The sequence below is a fragment of the Branchiostoma belcheri genome, unplaced genomic scaffold (assembly GCF_001625305.1).
Source record: "Branchiostoma belcheri isolate BF01 breed outbred unplaced genomic scaffold, Haploidv18h27 scaffold63, whole genome shotgun sequence".
Classification (NCBI taxonomy): Eukaryota; Metazoa; Chordata; class Leptocardii; order Amphioxiformes; family Branchiostomatidae; genus Branchiostoma; species Branchiostoma belcheri.
The window spans coordinates 568,942-588,792 of record NW_017804276.1 but is presented as its reverse complement, the minus strand read 5'-3'; the positions used below and the strand labels follow the sequence as shown (position 1 = coordinate 588,792).

Genomic DNA, 19,851 nt, shown 5'->3' with positions numbered 1-19,851 from the left:
TCAGGAACCCTTTCCACTAGACGGCAATCTCTGAGAAACCATACTGCGACCGAAATCAGACTTGTCTATAAATTCTAATTGGAATGTGATGGAAGATGTAAAAAAAAAAAGATGAACGAAAAGACAACAAAACACAAAAACATCACATTTTTTGTCGCTCAGTGGTCAGAGTTTCTACATATAGGGGGTGTCTGATATACTAGGAGTACAATATACTTGGACTTGCCTTGCATATGATGCTGGACTACTGTATCATTTTTTTAGAAATCAATAAAATCTACCATCTACGGTTTTTAGCAAATTTTCAATCCCAATGCCAAATGATGGGTTGACTCTGAGGTTTATTTTATTTCTAACAACCTTACTTCTATCCATAAATTCTATTTTTAAAGACAAACATCTACACATGTGTACATGTTTCCTTTCTCACTTCTTACGAACATCTGTACAATGTATAGTACACGTAGCATTGCTTTCACCCCCCCCCAAAAAAATTGTACACCAAAAGCTCGTGAATGCAAATTTACCGTCGTTAAGGGTTTTCTCATTGGTCCAATTTGTGCGGTCCTTCAAGTTGCGGAAATGCGGGTGGTTCTCGCTCAGTCCCGTGTCGAACACTGCCACCTTGATGCCACTCCCTAGTAAATAAAACATAAATCATAATTAGCATGAAAACAGTTCAATTCTTTCACTGTCTGTCTGTCTGTCTATGTTATATGTTATATATGTTACAGTAATTATTAAAAATTGAACAAAACAAGAAATCAGAGATTTCAAACTTTCCGGAGAAGCATTGCATATTTTGAAAGCTAGGAACCTAGGATCGTACAACGTATTCATGAAAAAAAGTTTCCATGGCCTGCCCCCCAGCCCTGATTTTTTTTCCATGGCCCTCCCCCTAAGCCAAATCTTTTTTCCATGGCCCTCCCCCCCCACACACCAGCCCTCCCCCCGGTAAATATCGTACAGTCCCTTACAAACGAACAGAAGTTGTCCGGGAGGGCCTTACCAGAGAAGCCCATGGCCCAGAGCAGGTCTGCCTGCAGCACGTTGGTGATCTGGCGTGGGACCGTACGCAGCAGGCGCCGGCTCGTGTGGCGGCCCGTGGAGTGCCAGAACGCCGCTCCCTGGGAAAACATACATGTCATCATTCTGTCAGCACAGTTCATCTACGTCAGTAATAAGGCCACACCAATTTAATTTGTTGTTTCTCAGATTTTGTCAGGAAAAATATGAAGCGACAGGGCGAAATAAAAAAAAAAAACAGGCCAAGGCACCCCATGCCCGGAAATGTTACGATATGAGCCATGAAGTCAACATACATTTTTGTACCTGGCTGGTTTATGATTAAAACAATAGGTTTTGAACTTTTAATGAAACAAAATTGCACTGTTACATTGAAAAACTTTCATTGAGCATTTTGCAGTTGATGTAGAACCAGAAAAAAATTCTTCTTTTTATTTTTGGGCAAATCAGAAAAAAATGGACAAGGCAAATCCGAGAAACAACAAATTAAATCGGTATGGCCTTAATAACCAATCACTTCTGGATGTAAACTTTTGAGAGTTACTGTAACAGTTACATACACCTTATTCACACGAGACTTTATTCCCTGGCATGTTTGATCAATTGCTGATGTCACGTATCCGTAAAGTCTCCTGTAAATAAGGTCACGTGTCTGTAAAAGTAACTCTCGCGAGCTTACGTTCACAAGTGATTTGTCATTCTTGGAGATCAAACTTCGAACATTTTACTACGGCAACCATCCTGTTGGTAAAAAGGTGAGAGGGAGTTAGTAAGTAACATGGGCCCAGCGGTAAACTGGCACATTCAAACATTGCAGGCAGAACAATAACAACGCAAAACTGCCAACAAGCTGCAGAAACCATACATTTGTACTTGTTCTGTTACATGTAAGTTAAACAAAATAATTAATAATTGTACATTCTCATGAACAAGTTGTCTAGGTTAAAAGCAAGCAACTGCACTGACCAAATACATATGAAATTCCCAATACATTGTGGGCATTAATGCATGAATCACATTAGCACGGTTGGTATCTTCCTAGTCATCTTCGATTGCGAAGGACTACAAATGTACCAAGACCGTCTACTTCAAGTTGAAACATGGCCATTTCCCCAAGCACGAGGAAAAAACGTGCAATACTAAATATTAATAGTATCCAGTAGCCAAGCATCCATTTATTTCATGACATCAATAAGTGTATATTCTTGCATTTTAAGCAACAATTTTCCTACAAGTGCGGGTCTAGCACAGCATATCATACACAAAAATTGTATAATTTGCCAAATTGTACATGCTGAAAAGATGCGTGTATGCATGTTCTGCCCAAAATACTTTAATAGAGATGACTTTGCAGAACGTATACTAGTGGTTAGAAGTCCCAACTTTCAAGTTAACAAGTTTCATTAACACAAAACAACTGCATGTCCTGACTTAATACCTTCTTTACTGTCACTTTATTCTTAGTTCTCTTCCCGAGAGCCCTGTCTGCTTTAGCCTTGGGTTTTATAAACTCAGGTAGCGGGCGTAGTGGCATCTTCCGTCTAGCTTGGCCCTTGCGGTTGAGGAGGACTTGGTCCAGAACTTTCTTCCTGGGCTGAAAGTTCCGGAAATAGCACCTTTTATAAATTGTGCGGGTGTATGCGTACTAGTAATCGACATGTATGTTCTGTATCTGACAATCTGTATACATTTGTAGCCTAAGTTTTGCAGACACAAGGCATGGCAGCAGCAGCTGTATTACGGGTGCACAGAACAACTTGTTACACCTACAATGTAGCCCAGAAAAGAACAAGAAACAGTCATGCCTTCAAATATCAGAGTTATCAACCAAGAATTGAGGTATTCAAAAACTTGCATTTCCCCAGAACTATCGTAGACTGGAACTCGTTGCCACCAATTACACAGTTGGGGCATCATCACTAGAAAGCTTTAAACAACTCCTGCAATCAAATGTGCAAAAAAAAAAGCAAAGATTGAGTGTAACAAGCCGTTTGGTGTGATATAGCTTGTTGCCGCCGCGCCACGTGCCTGCAAAGTTGGTGTGTTATGCCGAATGTCGGTTATATTAGCTATACCGATACAGATACAGATAGCCTTTGTGCATCTACATTGTACAGTAACCATTGTTTCAAGCTTTAGTGATGATGCTCCTCCTACTGTACTTGGTGGAATTGTTGTAAGTTGAATGGTTGGTTGTTTGTTGCGCATAAAAAAGGTACCAATTTTCCCTGGTAGTTTACTATAGCTATTAGACTCCTTTCCTGTCTCAGAAACATCCGTTTTCAAACTAAGTCTTTCATGAAAGTACCCTAACTTTTAATAGCAGCAGAAAGCTGAAACAAATCTGATCATTTGTCTCCTAACCATTTGAGATGGTTCCGTTATTCCGATAAGTAACCGTACAGACTCCAGTCCTCGGAAAGGTTGGCGAGATAAAATCAGCTGTATGAAGGAGACGGCTCGGTAATGGGTCTTCACCGTCCCCCTTGAGAAGCGATGAAATGCTGCCACATATCATATCTGCCACATCTTACACCGGCTGGTCCTCTGCGGAGGCAGGCTACCATTAACGCACATCCAGGAACTTGCCGGCAGAGTGTGCCGACATCTTACGCCAAATCCTCGACAAATCTGCTGCCGTCCGCGTATGGTTCCAAATCCATTTGCTCACGATCAAGGGTCCCCGGGTCCACAAAATGGCATCTTGTACGTGTATGTACAGATCTCCATCTCATTTACGACGCAGCATTTACCAGTGTAGATACAGACAGAATAAAGCCTTCTATAACCTGTGTTTTACTTGGGGAACCACACTAGCCTCGCTAATTGTCTTCACTTACATCTATGGTCAGGTCATCAATAAATCATAATGTACAATGTACCAGGAGATCTGTTAGCTCTGAAGAAAACTTTTCTTTCTTTTTCAGTACATTCTCTACTTTTTTACGATGTTGTTCATTCAATGCAGAAGATTTACCGGGTAGTTTGGCATGTCTAGAGCAATGCCTGCCAAGTTACATATGATACGCTATTCCTCACCGTGCGCTATCGGTAGTACAGGCTTTTGGGGCTATCATTAGGAGGCTTTCAGTTGCTGTGAGCCAGGATATCGTCCTCCGGCAGAAAGCTCTTCCTCGGACGCTTCCTCTCACAGTTGTAGCGAACCAAATCAACCCTTTCCAACACTCCTCCCCCTGGCCACTTGTATACTGCTGAAGAATTGTATCTTCCCTCACTTCTCTCCCCAACGCTGTAATAAAAGTGGCTCAGTCCCTGCTGCTAGATTTATTTTATTACCCAGTTGCTGAGGGAGGGTGGTAGAATCATAAATGGTCCACCCTGAAGAGCGAACATCCCTCAGAAATAATGTAACCCTTGCAGGTTGTAACCTTCTTCAACGTTATTGAAACTGCGTATCTCCTTACCGTTTGCTTCATTCTCGATCGCAGCGAAAAAAGGAAGCAGCCGCACTAAATGTCATCCTTTCAAGAAGTATGTACGCTGCACCTCCTCCTTTTGGCTTTTGAACCTTGAATTACTTGTCACATGTTTGGAGACCTTAAGATTTTTTTTTACTTAGACAACGGCGTTGAAAACTGAAAGAACTGCTAGCCTCATTAATCATGCTTTTACGCCCAGTAGCCATACACAGTGAATGAAATACTGTAGTACTTACATTATAACTCTCAATAGATATGTGCATTTCGTGCACATGAGTCAATATTCTATCTTCTAATTACAATGGGATCTACGTATTTTATGCAATGATATGCATGATTGTGCAAATCATCACTTGGATTTCTACATGATTGTGCTTTCTACAGTAAATCTAGAAACAAGAATTCGGAGATCTCATACCTCCATGAGTTTTAGTAAATGTTTTTACACAGTATACTACAGTACAGAACAAAATAACTCAGGCTTTTCAGGGTTTTCAAACACACAGCGAATACAGTAGCACCTTTGACCTGAAATATGTAGGTCAGCCTATTCCAGAGGGAGAACCTCGTTAATCAAACCGGCGGGCTGACCGCTGGTGTTTTGTTGCAAACCGGCACATCTGTTTTCCCTGCCTTACAAAACTGGAAATTCTGCTGCAGTACCAAGGTCAGCCACCAGGAGGCCCATATTTGACCTTGACCTTTGGCTTCCTACATGACCTACCAGCATACCAAATATCATCTCAATCCATAAAGGTGTTCTAAAGTTATTCTGACTACAAATGTGCAGAAACACACACACACACACACACACACATACATGTACTGTACATACATACATACACACAGACGCGCCCAAAACAATACCTCCATTTTTCATGGAGGCAATAACTGCTATGGTTTTATGTTTGCGAACATTTGCTTTGCCTTCAATTGTCAAATGTGAACTACAAGAACATTACATGTACTTTTGCCATAAAATTCAAGTGTTGTGAACTTTACAGACATACCAAAACAATACCAGGTCAGGGTTCTCCCCAGACGATGGAACAAGGGCGCTGCGCCCTGATACTCCTAGCTCAGCGCCCTCATACTCATTTTCAAATCTAGGGTGTTGCATCCCGATTTTTCTACAAAATTTCGCTAAAATTCGATAAAATTTCCTGATTTCGGGGCTTAGTGGCGTCTATTTTCCCGCCGGCATTGTCTCTGAAAACTTGTGAATGGGGCGATAATCGAGTAAACAATGAGTATTTCGCACGACGCTACTGAGAGAATCGCTGTCATTGGTGGAACATCGGGCGCCCCGCTAGCGTTTTGAAGTCGTGTAAAGAAAGCTAATTGTCTGATTTCTTTGTAAACCAAAGCTCTCGACCCTGATAATAAGTTTAAAATAAAAGCCGATACGTTTACGAACTTATAAACCTGAAAATTCCCTACCGTATCGCGACATTATGAAGCATGTGGCGGCCGCGAAATTCGTTGACGCGACAGAAAATGTCTGGTTCATGATAGCGGTATTTCCCATGAAAATAACGTATACGATTTATTTTTCCCCTGCTGTCGGTTTTTAAGTCCCGAAACGTTAAAAAAAAGCTGAATTTTGCCCACAAACCCGGACGGGGGACGGCCTGTACCTATCGGCGTAGCACATGGCGGCCGCACCGCAAGGCTTCTGCCAAAAATCGGCAACGCGACAAAAAAATGCATGGTCCATTTTAGCGATATTTACCATAAAAATAACGTATGTGGTTTATTTCTCCCATGGTATGAGTTTTAAGGTCTCAAAACCTCTAAAAAAGCAGAAATTTGCCGACGAAAACGGACGGGCAAGGCATGGGGAGGGCGCTGTTGACGCCTGCATGACCCCCAAAAGGTCGAAGGTCATAGGGCACGTCCATTGCGCAATCACCTTAATTCGCCGATTTAGCTAATTTTAGGGCGTTTGAAAATTGATACAATCACATTATCGACTTGTAGACAAGCAAAGGGATAGAAACCAATAAAATGTTGTGCAGATTAATATTTTTTTCTTCAGATTTCTTTTTTTTTCTTCTTTTTTTTTTAAATTCAAAAGTATTTTCTTGAATGTGTAACTTTGTTAGTCCTAAACATGGGACCGATTATTTAATGTTAGAGAAGTGAAATTTTGTTTTGATGGTACTCTTGATGGTACTTTGATAATTATAAGGGACTTGTTTACAAGTTGGTGATAACATAAGGATTAGCATTAGGATAAGGTTTTGTCCCAGCTTCTCTACATTTTCCCATAATTGCTTGCCTCAAGTTCCAAGTGGAATTGATTAATGTCATATTCTGTTTCAATTGTCGAACTTGAAGGCACCGTTGGCCCCCGGTTAGGGGTCAGAGCGTGGAACCTATGCCCAATTTTTTCCTGTATGTTAACATTTTTTTCTGGCAGTTCAAAACCTGAATTTGCAGGAAATGGCTTCCATTTGTATTTAGATAAAGAAAAATGCTTCAGCTTCCCCCCTCTGGAGGGGGGGCCATGCCTCTCAAATCCTGGGGAGAACCCTGCTATAGTGAAGACTGTTCTAGTAGTAGTGTATACAAGTGCTGCACTGCTTGGTGCAGAACTACAAATAAAGGAGATGTATCCTCTTGTGACTTCTATAAGATGCTGTTACCTGTCTTGTTATAATGTTACACATTTACCGGCAAATAAATGCATAATGACAACCACATACAAATTGAGTTTCCAATTATAGTAATAAGCTAGAAGAGTCCCAACAGCTTGATCTTGAAGTTAAATCATGGTTAAATGTGCCATTTCTTTTCTTTCAACTTGGTGTTGGAGTCTCTTAAGCTATTATGTGTAAGTTGTATATTTAGGAAAGACAGAAGGCTGAAATTGCAGGAAATGGCCTCCATTTCTATTTATAACAGTCAAAATGCTATAGCTTCCTCCTCCGGAGGGGTCGCTTAGTGTGTGCTCGGTAAGTTTCCTCCCTCATACTAAAATTTTCTGGGGAGAACCCTGCAGGTCCTCCATTTTTCACGGAATTTAACAGCATGCTGAAAATGCCCTCATTTAATGACCTACCATAATACTATATGAGCCTAATCTTCTTGCTAAAAGTTCTTCTATGACAACTGGTGTTACGAGTCAAGCTCCCCTGATGGAGTAACAGCAGCACTTCTCTTCTCAACAGGCTTAACTTTTCCACATGTGCACCTCTGATAACTCCTCTTCCTTCCACCTAAGCCCCACCAGTTTATCACAAGTCTTTAAAAAGATAACACCTAAAGGAAAGCATACTTAAGTCTTACTCGGAAGGATTTTATGCTTAGCAGCTAAATTATTCTCATTGATCATACAACAGGAAGAAATCATCAAGTCAGCTTTTGGTGACAGAACAATCAAAAAGAAATCAAAGATGTCAGACTTTCCTGTAATATTTCACACATTTTTTTCTTGGTGAAAACAATTTTGAAGTATGCAGGGAAAACATGAACACAGTACAGCCTTTAGTGGAGGAAATGTTACAATATTTCAAACTGGCAAAAGATCTAGAAGTTATGTTTTATCCCCTTATGTTTCACATAAAAGTTGTTGGAGAAATATGGTAACATAAACAAAGCAAATAATGTTAACCTTCGGACATGGTCTGCCCCGTTAATTTTTATTTACTCAAACACATTCACATACATGTACTACTAGTATATGGTGACAGGAGCAGAAAAGACCATGAAATTGCAACATTATGTAACCCAACACCAGTCACCATGGTGACAGACGTCAACAAATCATGTCATTGGCCAGGTCAGAGGTTAGTGTTTGGAGAAGAAGAAGAGGAAGAGGAAATTGAGTAAAAACAATATGTTTTCCTTCGGTAAACATAACAATGGACTTCCAGTTAAACATTTCTTTAAAGATGGCAGGGGCCGATTCAGACCAAAAGGGCATGCATGATAAAAAAATGATGTACTTTAAAATGTTTACAATTCATTTCATTTCCTTTTGTACAAAATGCATCAGTCTGGATCATCTGAAATTTATTGTTGACCAATTGTAAAAGGCCCTGGAGACATTCCACTAGCCCATGCTCCATTTTTGTTTGCCTCAAGCAACTCTAGGCAAGTCTAAAATGTCAGTCCCTTATGGACAATAAAGACATGTACATCAAGCACTTATACTATCAGATTATAGATCCTGGATGGGCGATTTCTCAAAGACCCTTTAGGAGGTTTTTAACAAACATATTTTTCATACCATAAAAGGAAAAATGATCTCGATCCAGCTTTAGCTCATTCAGGGTTATTTTCTTTACCTGCCAAGGCCAGATTATCTTAAGATGTGTGTATAATATACAGAAATGAACATTAGGTCCGATGATCCGGTTTTCGCGTTTCGGTTTTTTGGACTCGAATGTTCCCGAATGTCGTTCCAGTTTAAACCGGTCCGGCGGAACCGGTACCCACTCCTAACTAGAAGGATATACAGTATTTTGCTACAAGAAATGTGTGAAAACTACAAATCAAATAGAGCATTATCTATTGGTACATCAAGGTACACCCACCAGAAAATCAAACCTGTCCCTGTTAAAATATATACAAACACGCTCAATAATTTCATCACAGCCAGCATTGGCTTGTATTTTGAGGCTCCTGCTTTGTGTTAAATGTAAAACGGCTGTCATTTCTTCCGTAGATTGAGGTATGGAGATGTGGAATACAGCAATACAAGATTGAGATCATGCATCTCCTTTTTCTCCCCAGTGACGTGCTCAGAGCAGTGCCTTCTCGCATCCCACATTTATATTCATAGAAATGTCAGTTTTTCAGCTCTGCGACCCGGAAAAGCAATCTGCGTACGTCTCCGTACGTTTGGAATGCAATAAACGCGACAATCGGTCTTACTCATCGGTGTACATCGGGATATATCAGCTTTGTCAACAACAGTAGCTTACCAATACGTTTATACTTGTAATTACAGCGTGCATACAATCTACATATTGGGAAGATATGACGTACAGCACTTTGCAAAATTACATGTACGTATAGCACTGTTAAGTGATGATTCGATCAAATACAGAACGCACTACATATACAAGGATGGGGGTATGTTATGGTTAAAGCTCCACATACAGTGATAAGTTCGTACACATAATTATGGCCAATATACCCTTCTTGGAAGTGATGTATATAGCTTGAAACCTGTACAACACTCCAAAAGATCTCTAACCTTAACCTAACGTCTTTTGACATATACAATCCTTTGTGACAGGCTGAATAAAAGTTCTAAACAGAAACCATGCAGATGTCTTACTAGGCCACTACTGCGGCATGCAAAAATATCAGCATTTTGGACTTGATTCAGAACACGAATATTTTTTTCTTTTATGCAAATCAGAAAAAAATGAAGCAGGCAAATTCGAGAACCAATAGTCCACTTTCCTAATATTTGATTCAATTGGTGTGAGCTAATAATTTGAAATTTCAAATATCATGGAAAAGAAACTTCAAGTTACAGGTAAATATCACATCCCATGAAGAACGCTGTAGAAAATCCTGCTTATTGTATATCACAAATACTTTCTTCCTGATGTGTTCAAGGTATGCGGTAACAACGTAAAATGGTGGGGAGCAGGTGCGATATGTCTTCTGCCAATCCTTTGTTTTCCTTGTATCCTGGCAACGCAAGTCCCTTTCATTCACAGCAAATGTTATTTAAGAAAGCCGTAATATCAGAGGTAATCGCGTTACATTTAGCGGTAAGGTACAGCAGAAGGTAAACGTCGGTGACGTACCGTACAAGAGGCTGACAGTCGACGCTAAATTAACAACGAGAATAACCTATATGTACCATAGCTACAATCATAAAATGTGTAAATTCACTGGATGCCTTCTTATGTGCAATCTCTAGAAATTCAGCACTAAGGACAGACCTCGTCTGAAGAACTGAGAGAAGAAAGATACACAAGGAAATTGCTACTAAAGCAACTGGACAGATAAAACTGTCAGACATTTCAAGCAGTATGCACTACCAGGTGTTCGAAATACCCATCTGTGTGCAACTTGGTGCAAGTAAATTTGGTGTCGTGCACGCGCAACTAATTTTTTGCCGGTATGCACCGGTGCAAGTTTGCTTTATCCGCTGTTACAACCTATAGAAATACCCAATATAAAGAACTGGAAAGGGAACAAATTTCAACAAAAACAGAATCCATGAAGTTTTTCTTCATTTTTTTGTAATTAATACAAGGTTACTATCTACATCGCTCCAGTAGGTTAGTAGTGTAAGCAAATATTGGATGCTATTAAAGTTACTACATGTACTTTTGGTTGTGTACCTATTATTTTTGGGGGGTGCCACTATTTTTCTTCTGGTGCAAGTATTTTATTTTCATCTGCACCAGTGCAAGTTGGCCCCAAAGTCTACTTTGACCCCTGACTACTTTTCGTTAGTGACTGACAAAATCTATCCAGTTGCTTATGTAACAATTTCCCTGTTACCTGGGTGTCTTATCTCTATCGACGTATCTTAAGAGGACAAAGATGTTTCTTTTCCCACAGATACAAAACTGTTTTCTAGTCATTCTTCCATTCCCAGAGATTATTTTTTTATTATGTATATAATACATTGTAAGTGGTCAGCAATAGGGGTGATGCCACCTGTACTTTTCCAAATCATTACCATATTTTGCTAATCAGCTGATAATTTGTTCTTTTAAAACAGCCCATTCATGAAAGAATATGACTGCGTCAATAATCCACCATATCAGAATCTAACATCAAACGCTTAATGGTTGTCGTGCATTTTGTGTGCACACGTAAATCCCAACTCTTCTTACATCATCACACGTTGCCACATTACCCCCTTTTCTAAGAAACAGCCGTGATTTCCTGCTTGGAGGACAAAAACCTAATAATACCCGGCACAAAGGTAGATCCAATTTGCATGGCCCGCGGATGTGTTTAACATCTGGTATTGACAGGATCCTGCCAATTATGGCTGGGAAGAACAGATCTGTGCCCTGAAGGCACATCAAAGAGTGGCACACATGACACTGATTGCTCCAGAGCTGCAGGATTTTGTCGTATCAGCCTTTGTAATATAAATCAGCTCGATAATGTCGGATATTACCGGCTTGGCATAGAAGCTGGGTTCTCCTACATGTATATCAGGGCTGGAAAGACTGGGTACATACATGTACATGTACACATGTATGTACATGTGTACATACTTTTGTATGCCCAAAATTGGAGGTATGCACCCAATTTTGGACTCTGGGTACACCTAGATATACAGTACTGTTTGCATTATAGTTACCCGGGTAACCCGTTAGATTTTTATTAGAAAGTTAGGAAATTGTTAGATTTTCATTAGAAAATCGTTAGAAAATCATCAGAAATTATTTCTAATGCGTTAACGTTTGCGTTAATGAGTCGGATTTCACGTTTGTTTTGCGCGCCGACAAGACAATAGCAATTTGCCACCTCCTGGGGCGTCCGCTAATGTGTTGCGATGTTGCCCCTTAAAAAATAACAGTACCAGAGGCAAGTGGACAGTGTACATGTATGTGTAGGGTTACGTATAGTTACTTGTGTATCTAGATCCAATATTTCCAGATTTACTACTACATGTACCCAGGGCAAAAAAAAAAGGTCTACGCACAAATCAATATTTCAAAATAAAGTGGCATTTCTTCATATACACAAACTTGCAGATCTGTCTCCACATTTGCCACCTGAGCCCATATTCTACAATACTGGAGCAGCAATGTGAAATAGAGATTTAGGCCTACTGCATATTTTTTTATCTCCAGGGAAGGAGATATTCTCCTGTGGGAAGGTACTGTTTTCTGTGCTGAAGATCCGAAATGACTAAAAAACTACAACATTTCTGATTCATTTCTGATCACTTTTTGCTTTCTATGGCCCGGTTTACAGGTGCGTCATTTATATGTGTGTCGCGAACGTACGCCAACCCTACAACACTTTCCCGTTTATACACAGGGACCGCGACTCCAGGTTCGCTGCGTCGCGCTGCGTCACATGTGGTGAACCCTGACTTGACGTGACCTTTGACAGGCGGTAACTGAATCCCAAGTTGTACCCGGGAAATGTCTGGACATGTGCCCCGACGTTGTGCCTTTGGGAAAGGCACTTTACACGACTTTCCTCACTCCACCCAGGTGTGAATGGGTACCTAACTTCGGTTGGGGAAAGTCGTATTGTGGTCACCTTGTGGCACCGAATGGCATCCGCACAGACCCTTGCAACAGTTCCACAAAAAAAAATGTGTGGAACAAATATGTGTATCGTGTGTATTATTTGATTGTTTATTTATTGATTATTATGTAATACCCTGCATCAATTCAGCCGTTAAAGGCTGCGACTGCACGGATACTGTTTGGACAATAAAAATCATTTATTATTTTATTATTATTTACTCACATAAGCCAGGCTGGTCCTTTTGAGTGGCCGAGATGACTGCCACGTCTGTGCCCAGCAGGGGGTCCCCTTGTTGGCACATGGCTCCAGGTTCTCATCAGGCAGCTCAGTGGTGTATTCTGGAAAAACACAACAGGAAGACTGTGGCTTAACCTTTAGGGTCTTGGACTTGGATCTTTTTCAGCTGGGCCTCGAACTTGACCATAGTTTTCCCAATGGTAACCTGCCTATCAAAATTCATCACCATCCATCCATGGCTTCAAGTGTTACAGTTGTGTATGTCTATATCCACAGTCGTCCCACATAGCCTAACAGAAAACATATTAACCTTCTCCATGGCAAAGGTAAGTACAGCGTCTACATGTATTATCAACATCAGGCCTTGGTTTTTCTTGCTTCCTTCCTAAGAACTTGTATTTCTGTAGGCGAGGATGTGTTAATGATTAGAACGATTGAGTGTGAAGATTGCACAGAAGCAGGCAGACACAGTGTCTCCAAGACACCGCTCCTCACAATACAGCATCCTGAGATACTATCTGCTCCATCTTCTGAATCTGAACTCTTCACCTTCAACTTAATATGAAACTTGTGCTTTACAAAGGACTAAACAAGAAATCAGTGATTTGAAAATTCCGTTACATAGAGATATAGTTTGCACAAGTGAATTGTATCATAAAATGAATTATTACTCATTATGATTGTATGACAAAAATGACTCCCACCTAAAATATCAATCCTACCAGTACCAACTGTCAAAATTACCTGCAACCCTCCATTTAACTATCCCTATCAACTTGGACAAACAGACACACAAACCCACAATGAAACCATCCAAAACAGTACTTCCAACTGCCAAAATCTATAACCCTGCCAATACCATAACCGGAATGTTTGGGTTGATAACAAGTTGGTAGGGTTTTTTTAAGACGCTGAAATTTATAACGCTGTTTGATATGATTGAGTAAAAAAAGAATGTTTTGTCCTTCAGTTTGGCCCTGGATTTTATCAGCATTTTATTACGGGTGTCGCACGGTCAAAATTTTTCCCCCGGAAATGCTCCGGACCACTAAAAACCAAAAAAATGCACCAGATTTGAGGCTTTCTATTGGGCACTAAACGGGAAAAAAATGTTAATTTTTTAGTATCAGTAGTTGCAGCAGGTTCTTAGCTACATATCTGTGAAAGATTTATCAAAATACCTTAAACTAGTATAAGCGAGCAATCGTCCATCAGGCAACGCAAGTTTTGCCTGCGGCGCCAAGAGCGCCTTCTCCCGCGTCCAAGTTTCCGAGCAGCCGGCTACGCGGCAAAGCAATTCCGGGCTCTGTGTACATGACTTCTACATTCGTAAACAGGAAAGCTTCATGTGCAGAGACACAACCAGACTGCACTAATATTTGGTGACCTTTACCGAAGCAGCACTAATGCCATCAGTATAGTGGCTTCCTGTGTGTGAGAGCTATGGCACGAGGAGTGACCTATACGGGTATTTTCATTGGAAATGGCAGTGTACATAACCTTTTTAACTGTCTACATCAACAAGAAAAAGAATTTGTTGCTATGTACTGTACTGTATCTTGGAAGTGGAATCCTTTAAGAAAAAAACCATAGGCAAAACTTTTGTTACAAGTCTGTGACAACTTCCTCAGAGCTCCTGACTGGAGTTCTTGCCACAAAAGTGCCACCTACATGTACATATAGCAGGGAGAAGCATCACTCCAGTCAGAAACTCTTAGGAAGGTGTCTGATAGACATCGAGTGTGTCATAGTGTATCATAGTGTGTGTTTGTGTGTGTGTATGTGTGTGTTTGCGTGTTTGTGTGTCTGTGTGTGTTTGTGTATGTGTTTGCGTGCACGTGTGCGTGTGTGTTTGTGTGTGTGTGTGTTTGCATAGTGTTTGCATGTGTTTGTGTGTGTTTGTGTATGTGTGTGTGTGTGTGTGTGTTTGTGTGTGTGTGTTTGTGTGTGTGTGTGTGTGTTGTGTGTGTGTGTGTGTGTGTGTGTGTTTGTGTGTGTGTGTTTGTGTGTGTGTGTGTTTGCATGTATTTGTGAGTGTGTGTTTGTGTGTGTTTGTGTGTGTTTGTGTGTGTTTGTGTGTTTGTGTGTGTTAGCATGTGTTTGTGTGTGTGTGTGTGTGTTTGTGTGTGTGTGTGTTTGCATTTGTGTGTGTTTGTGTGTGTGCTTGTTAAGTGACAACATGTGGGTGGGAAAATTTCCTAACCACAGACCACAAAGGGTTAGACACAGAACTTCAAACAAGATACATTGTAAGAAATTCACAAAAACTTGACAATGTATAAAGAATATTTTTCATAGAGGTATAAAATCTGTTTTCTTATTATTTTATAATATATATTTCTTCGGACTCATTGCTCGGAACATTTTGTCTAAGTAGGGGGACTAAGGGGATGGGAGACTACATGTTCTCTTGATGATGATTTTATTACAACGAAGTGTTGAATAAAAACATGTACTAGTCTAAAACCAACAGTTGCCAGTGGTAAAATACAATCAAACAGGCTACCAGTCTAATGCTTCCATCAGTATTTCCCAGTAGGCAGGGACACTGCTGCAATATTGACTGTCTTCCTTTAGATTCACTGTTTCATCATACTTAGGGTTTTCCTGTCAACCTTTTATGATTGATAGGAACAAGAAACTTGAAGATGTACAAAATGAGAATGTACAGTGTATTCTAATGCTGTAATCCATGCTATCCTAAAGTCTAAGGTTAGCTCTTCAAACATTGCCCAAAGATGGTGCTGCATTGATTTTGTGGGATCCTCGGCTTAGTTTACACCACTGCTTTCTTTATCTTTAGCCACAGACTTTGGGAGAGAAAGTCAAAGTTGTCAAAATATGACAGATCATAAACTAAGGGACCAAAACGGATCTTACCGACTTCCTACACAGTCCAAATCAAAGGTGTAGGGGGGGGGGTTAAATTAGATTGTCAGTGAGACATATATCATCTGGAAGATGCTAGACTCTTCCTAAGTGTATGTCTGTGAGTAAACGTTGCTCCTGGCAGCTACAGATTACGACTTCTGTCAGAAACAGCTCCAGTTCAACAATGCAACAAGTTGGAACCTCTCTCCACAGTTTAACTGTGTGGGCAAGGTCCATTCTGAAGCAGAATTAAACTGTGATTTACAATGTATAACACAAGTAAAAGTCGCAGTTAGCTTGGCAATGTTCCAAAGCGTTACAATACATACAATCATTATACAGATGGAGAGTGATCTTGAATCCGTTTAGCTTCCTCAAGAGCAACACGTAATATTCCACTGGTCGTGGCAGAGAAGACAGACGCTATGTTAAGTATTTACAGAATAATCGTACCGGGGAAATTCCCCTAAGCTCTTTTCAACAAGTACAATGCACACGGGTTATTGTGCCGTCTTAAGTATTGTGGTCCTTTCCAGTGGTTTGCATAAAGGATGAGCAACAACAACCGGGATTCGAACTCCCAACCACTCTGTCCAGAGGCACTGGGTTGCTAAAACACTGGATTATGCATACTACTAAAAACTAAAGTATGGTTGGGATTTCATTAGGGCAAAGTAAAAATAAAACGCAACAGCTTCTGTATCTGTATATACATGTAGCTGGTCATCAGCATAACACACCATCTTCTGTACCTGTATCTGTATAGCCAGTATTATATACTGCCCTTTAGCGTAACATGACAGCTTCTGTATCTGTATAGCTAGTACAACTGCCCTTCAGCGTAACACACCAGCTTCTGTATCTGTATAGCTACATGTAGTAAAACTGCCCTTCGGCATAACACACCAGCTTCTGTATCTGTACAGCCGGTATAACTGCCCTTCGGCGTAACACACCAGCTTCTGTATCTGTATAGCCGGTATAACTGCCCTTTGGCGTAACACACCAGCTTCTGTATCTGTATAGCTAGTACAACTGCCCTTCGGCGTACTTTGACAGCTTCTGTATCTGTACAGCCAGAATAACTGCCCTTCGGCGTCATACACCAGCTTCCATATCTGTATCTATAAAGCCAGTATAACTGCCCTTCGGCATAACACGCCAGTGTCTGTATCAGTACAGCCGGTATAACTGCCCTTCGGCATAACACCCGAACTTCTATATTTGTACAGCCAGTAAAACCGGCCTTCAGCGTAACACACACACCAGCATGATGACCACTGTGCCACCGTGCCTGCTGCCCTTCTTCCCTCTCCCTGACTATCAGTAATTCCCATTAAATCCTGGAAGCTCTGAATTCCCGACGGCACAACTCAAGAGGATAAGGGCTTGCACTCAGGCGATTCTGCATTAAGCCCTCCAAAACCTCCAAGTAGTTTGACCTCTGGTATAAGACATAAGATAAGACTTGAATGCCAGAGGTTCCTCACGATTTGACTCTGTAATAGCACAGTGCGTCACCTGAAAACAACGCTTACCTGGGTTTGTGCTTGTTTTATCTTATTTACATCTGTTTGTAATGGACAGGTGGAGAACGTTACATCAGTAACGATGTGATTGTCTCCTCAAATGTGTTTAACAATTAGTTTGTATGAAATAATAAAAAAGCAACAGAGAAATGGAGGTCCTGGAGACTTTTAATGGCCTTAGGAGCAGCCATTACCAATGGTATAATAATAGATGCACGAAATACTTCAACATAACTAAGACCACACCAATTTAATTTCTTGGTTAACGGATTTTTCAAGAAAAACAATGGAGCGGGCGGGCGAAAAAAAAAAACAGGCCTAGGCATCCTATTATGGCCCAAAATGATATGATTGAGCCGTGAAGTCAACACACCAGGCTGGTTCAAAATTTAAACAATGAATTTTGAACTTTAATGATACCATTGCATTGAAAGATGGAATAACTGTAACAACTAGGATGAAAAGGACTGTTTTCAACTGTTCAGACAAAATATGAGCATTTTGCAGTTGATTCTGAATTTTTATTTTCATTTTCAAATCAGAAAAAAATGAAGCAGGCGAATCCATTAACCAAGAAATTAAATTGCTGTGGCCTAAGGGGAAGAAAAATAATGTTTAACTTAGAACACTTTGGTGTGGAACTAAACAGAGGCAAAACAAGAAATCGGAGATTAAAAAACAAGAACTGAGAGACCCAGGGAGCTAGCAACATGTAAGATGTAGAGTAACTAAGTAAGGTGACTTTATAATTCGCTTTTTTACAACGTACAGTAAAAATTAAGCAATCGGAGATTAAAAAACAAGAACTGAAAAACGCAGGGAGCTAGCAACATGTAAGATATAGAGTAACTCAGTACGGTCACTTTATAATTCGCTTTTTTAGAACGTACAGCAAAAATTAAGCATACAACTGATAAATCCTTACTCTAATTCACCTCTGTGCGGACAGAAAAGAATGTAAAGCTATTTGATGAAGCTGTCAGAAAATTTCCACGGGCCTACATGACTTGTAGCAACTTGGAAGGCAAATCAGCACCAAGGACATGTCTGGTATTCTGAGTAGGATTGTGTGTAACACAACTGTAGATACCAAGCAAAAGGGAAATTGTTACCTAGCAGGTGATGAAATGGAATAAGGTAAAGACACGTTAAGTCGAGTGTGATATTACGTGTCTAGACATATATGGTAAAGTGTAAATCCTTGGTGTTAAGACTAATTAGACATTTCTTTGCCTGTTTATGGCACTGAAATGTTTGAATTCGGTGATTGTTGTTCATATGAAAAGTGGTTTGACCTTCTCCTTGCGGCTTACCATAAGGCCACACCAATTTAATTTGGTGTTTCTTGCATTCGCCCTGTCCATTTATTCCTGATTCGCCCCCCCCCCCAAAAAAAATGTTGGTTCTAAATCAGTTCCAAAATGTTCAATGGAAGACATATTTTGGCCCCAACGGTTGAAAAAAGTCATTTTCTTCCTAGTTCATAATAAGTTTTTCAATGTAACAATGTAATTTTGTTTCATTAAAAGTTCAAAATCTATTGTTTTCATCATAAACCAGCCTAGTAAGTTCACTTCAAGGCTCATATTTCCGGCTATCATGGGGTGTCTTGGCCTGTTTTTGTTTGTTTGTTTTTTTATTTCGCCCTGTAGCTCCTTATTTTTCCTGGAAAAATCTGAGAAACAACAAAATAAATTGGCGTGGCCTTGGTTTGACCTTCTCCTTGCTGGCTTACCATACCCAGTACAAATTTGGTGCCATATGGTTTGCCTTAGCAGGCTGAAGGTTACCTTTCTATCCCAGGCATTTTTCCTTGGCACTAACTCCAGGAAATCCACATGGACACCAACTCCAACATGCAGGGATCGGAAATAACGGTGTCCCGATGGCCAGTGACCACTAAAATTTAAGCTGGGACATGCAAGAAAAAAAAGATAATCCCTACCTACTGACTCTAATTTTTTTTAGGACTGAAACAGGAAACACAACATTTTTTTCCTAATGGCCTTACAGTAATAGCCAACACTCACTCCGGGCACACCTTACAGGCACTCAAGTCTTAGAAGTTGACAGTCGCTGTCTTAAGTGTCCGGGAGGTTGAATATTTCATGACAGTTCCAAGGTTCTATTATTCAGCGGGGACGTGATATACGATACGGCGCACCCTGGCCCATTTGACAGAGTTGGGTGTGAGAAGAGCTCGGGGGCTGGAACGATCTACAGACCAGTTCCAGAGGCGGCTGAATGGCTTTCCTGTCCTGATATCTGGGGTAAGGTCCCAGGGACACACATCTGACAGTAATAAATGTGTTGATATTGGCACACGAATGTTATTAATAAGGCTAATGCTCACTTAAAAAAGAAAGAGGGAATCATAAAATCATGATTGTGCTATGTGTGTATAAGGTAATATGTGAGAGTGTAACATGTATGTGTTTGTGTGTACATGTACATGTGTGTTTATCATTGTTCAAATGTAGGTATACGTACATGTACATTGTATGCATGTGCAAGTGTACAAACACAGGTACTATGTATCTGTCTCTCTA

General features: G+C 40.4%; 1 protein-coding gene across 1 annotated transcript in view; it reads right to left on the bottom strand.

The window, feature by feature from the left end:
- Positions 1 to 19,851, bottom strand: part of LOC109483186 (membrane-bound transcription factor site-1 protease-like) — a 46,443-nt gene continuing 26,592 nt past the window's right edge. The window contains exons 4-7 of the mRNA XM_019786171.1: positions 12,888 to 13,003; positions 1,010 to 1,127; positions 528 to 638; positions 1 to 74 (exon numbers count right to left, since the gene is read on the bottom strand). Coding sequence (XP_019641730.1) covers positions 1 to 74; positions 528 to 638; positions 1,010 to 1,127; positions 12,888 to 13,003 — 419 coding nt within the window. The remainder of the gene's footprint in view (positions 75 to 527; positions 639 to 1,009; positions 1,128 to 12,887; positions 13,004 to 19,851) is intronic.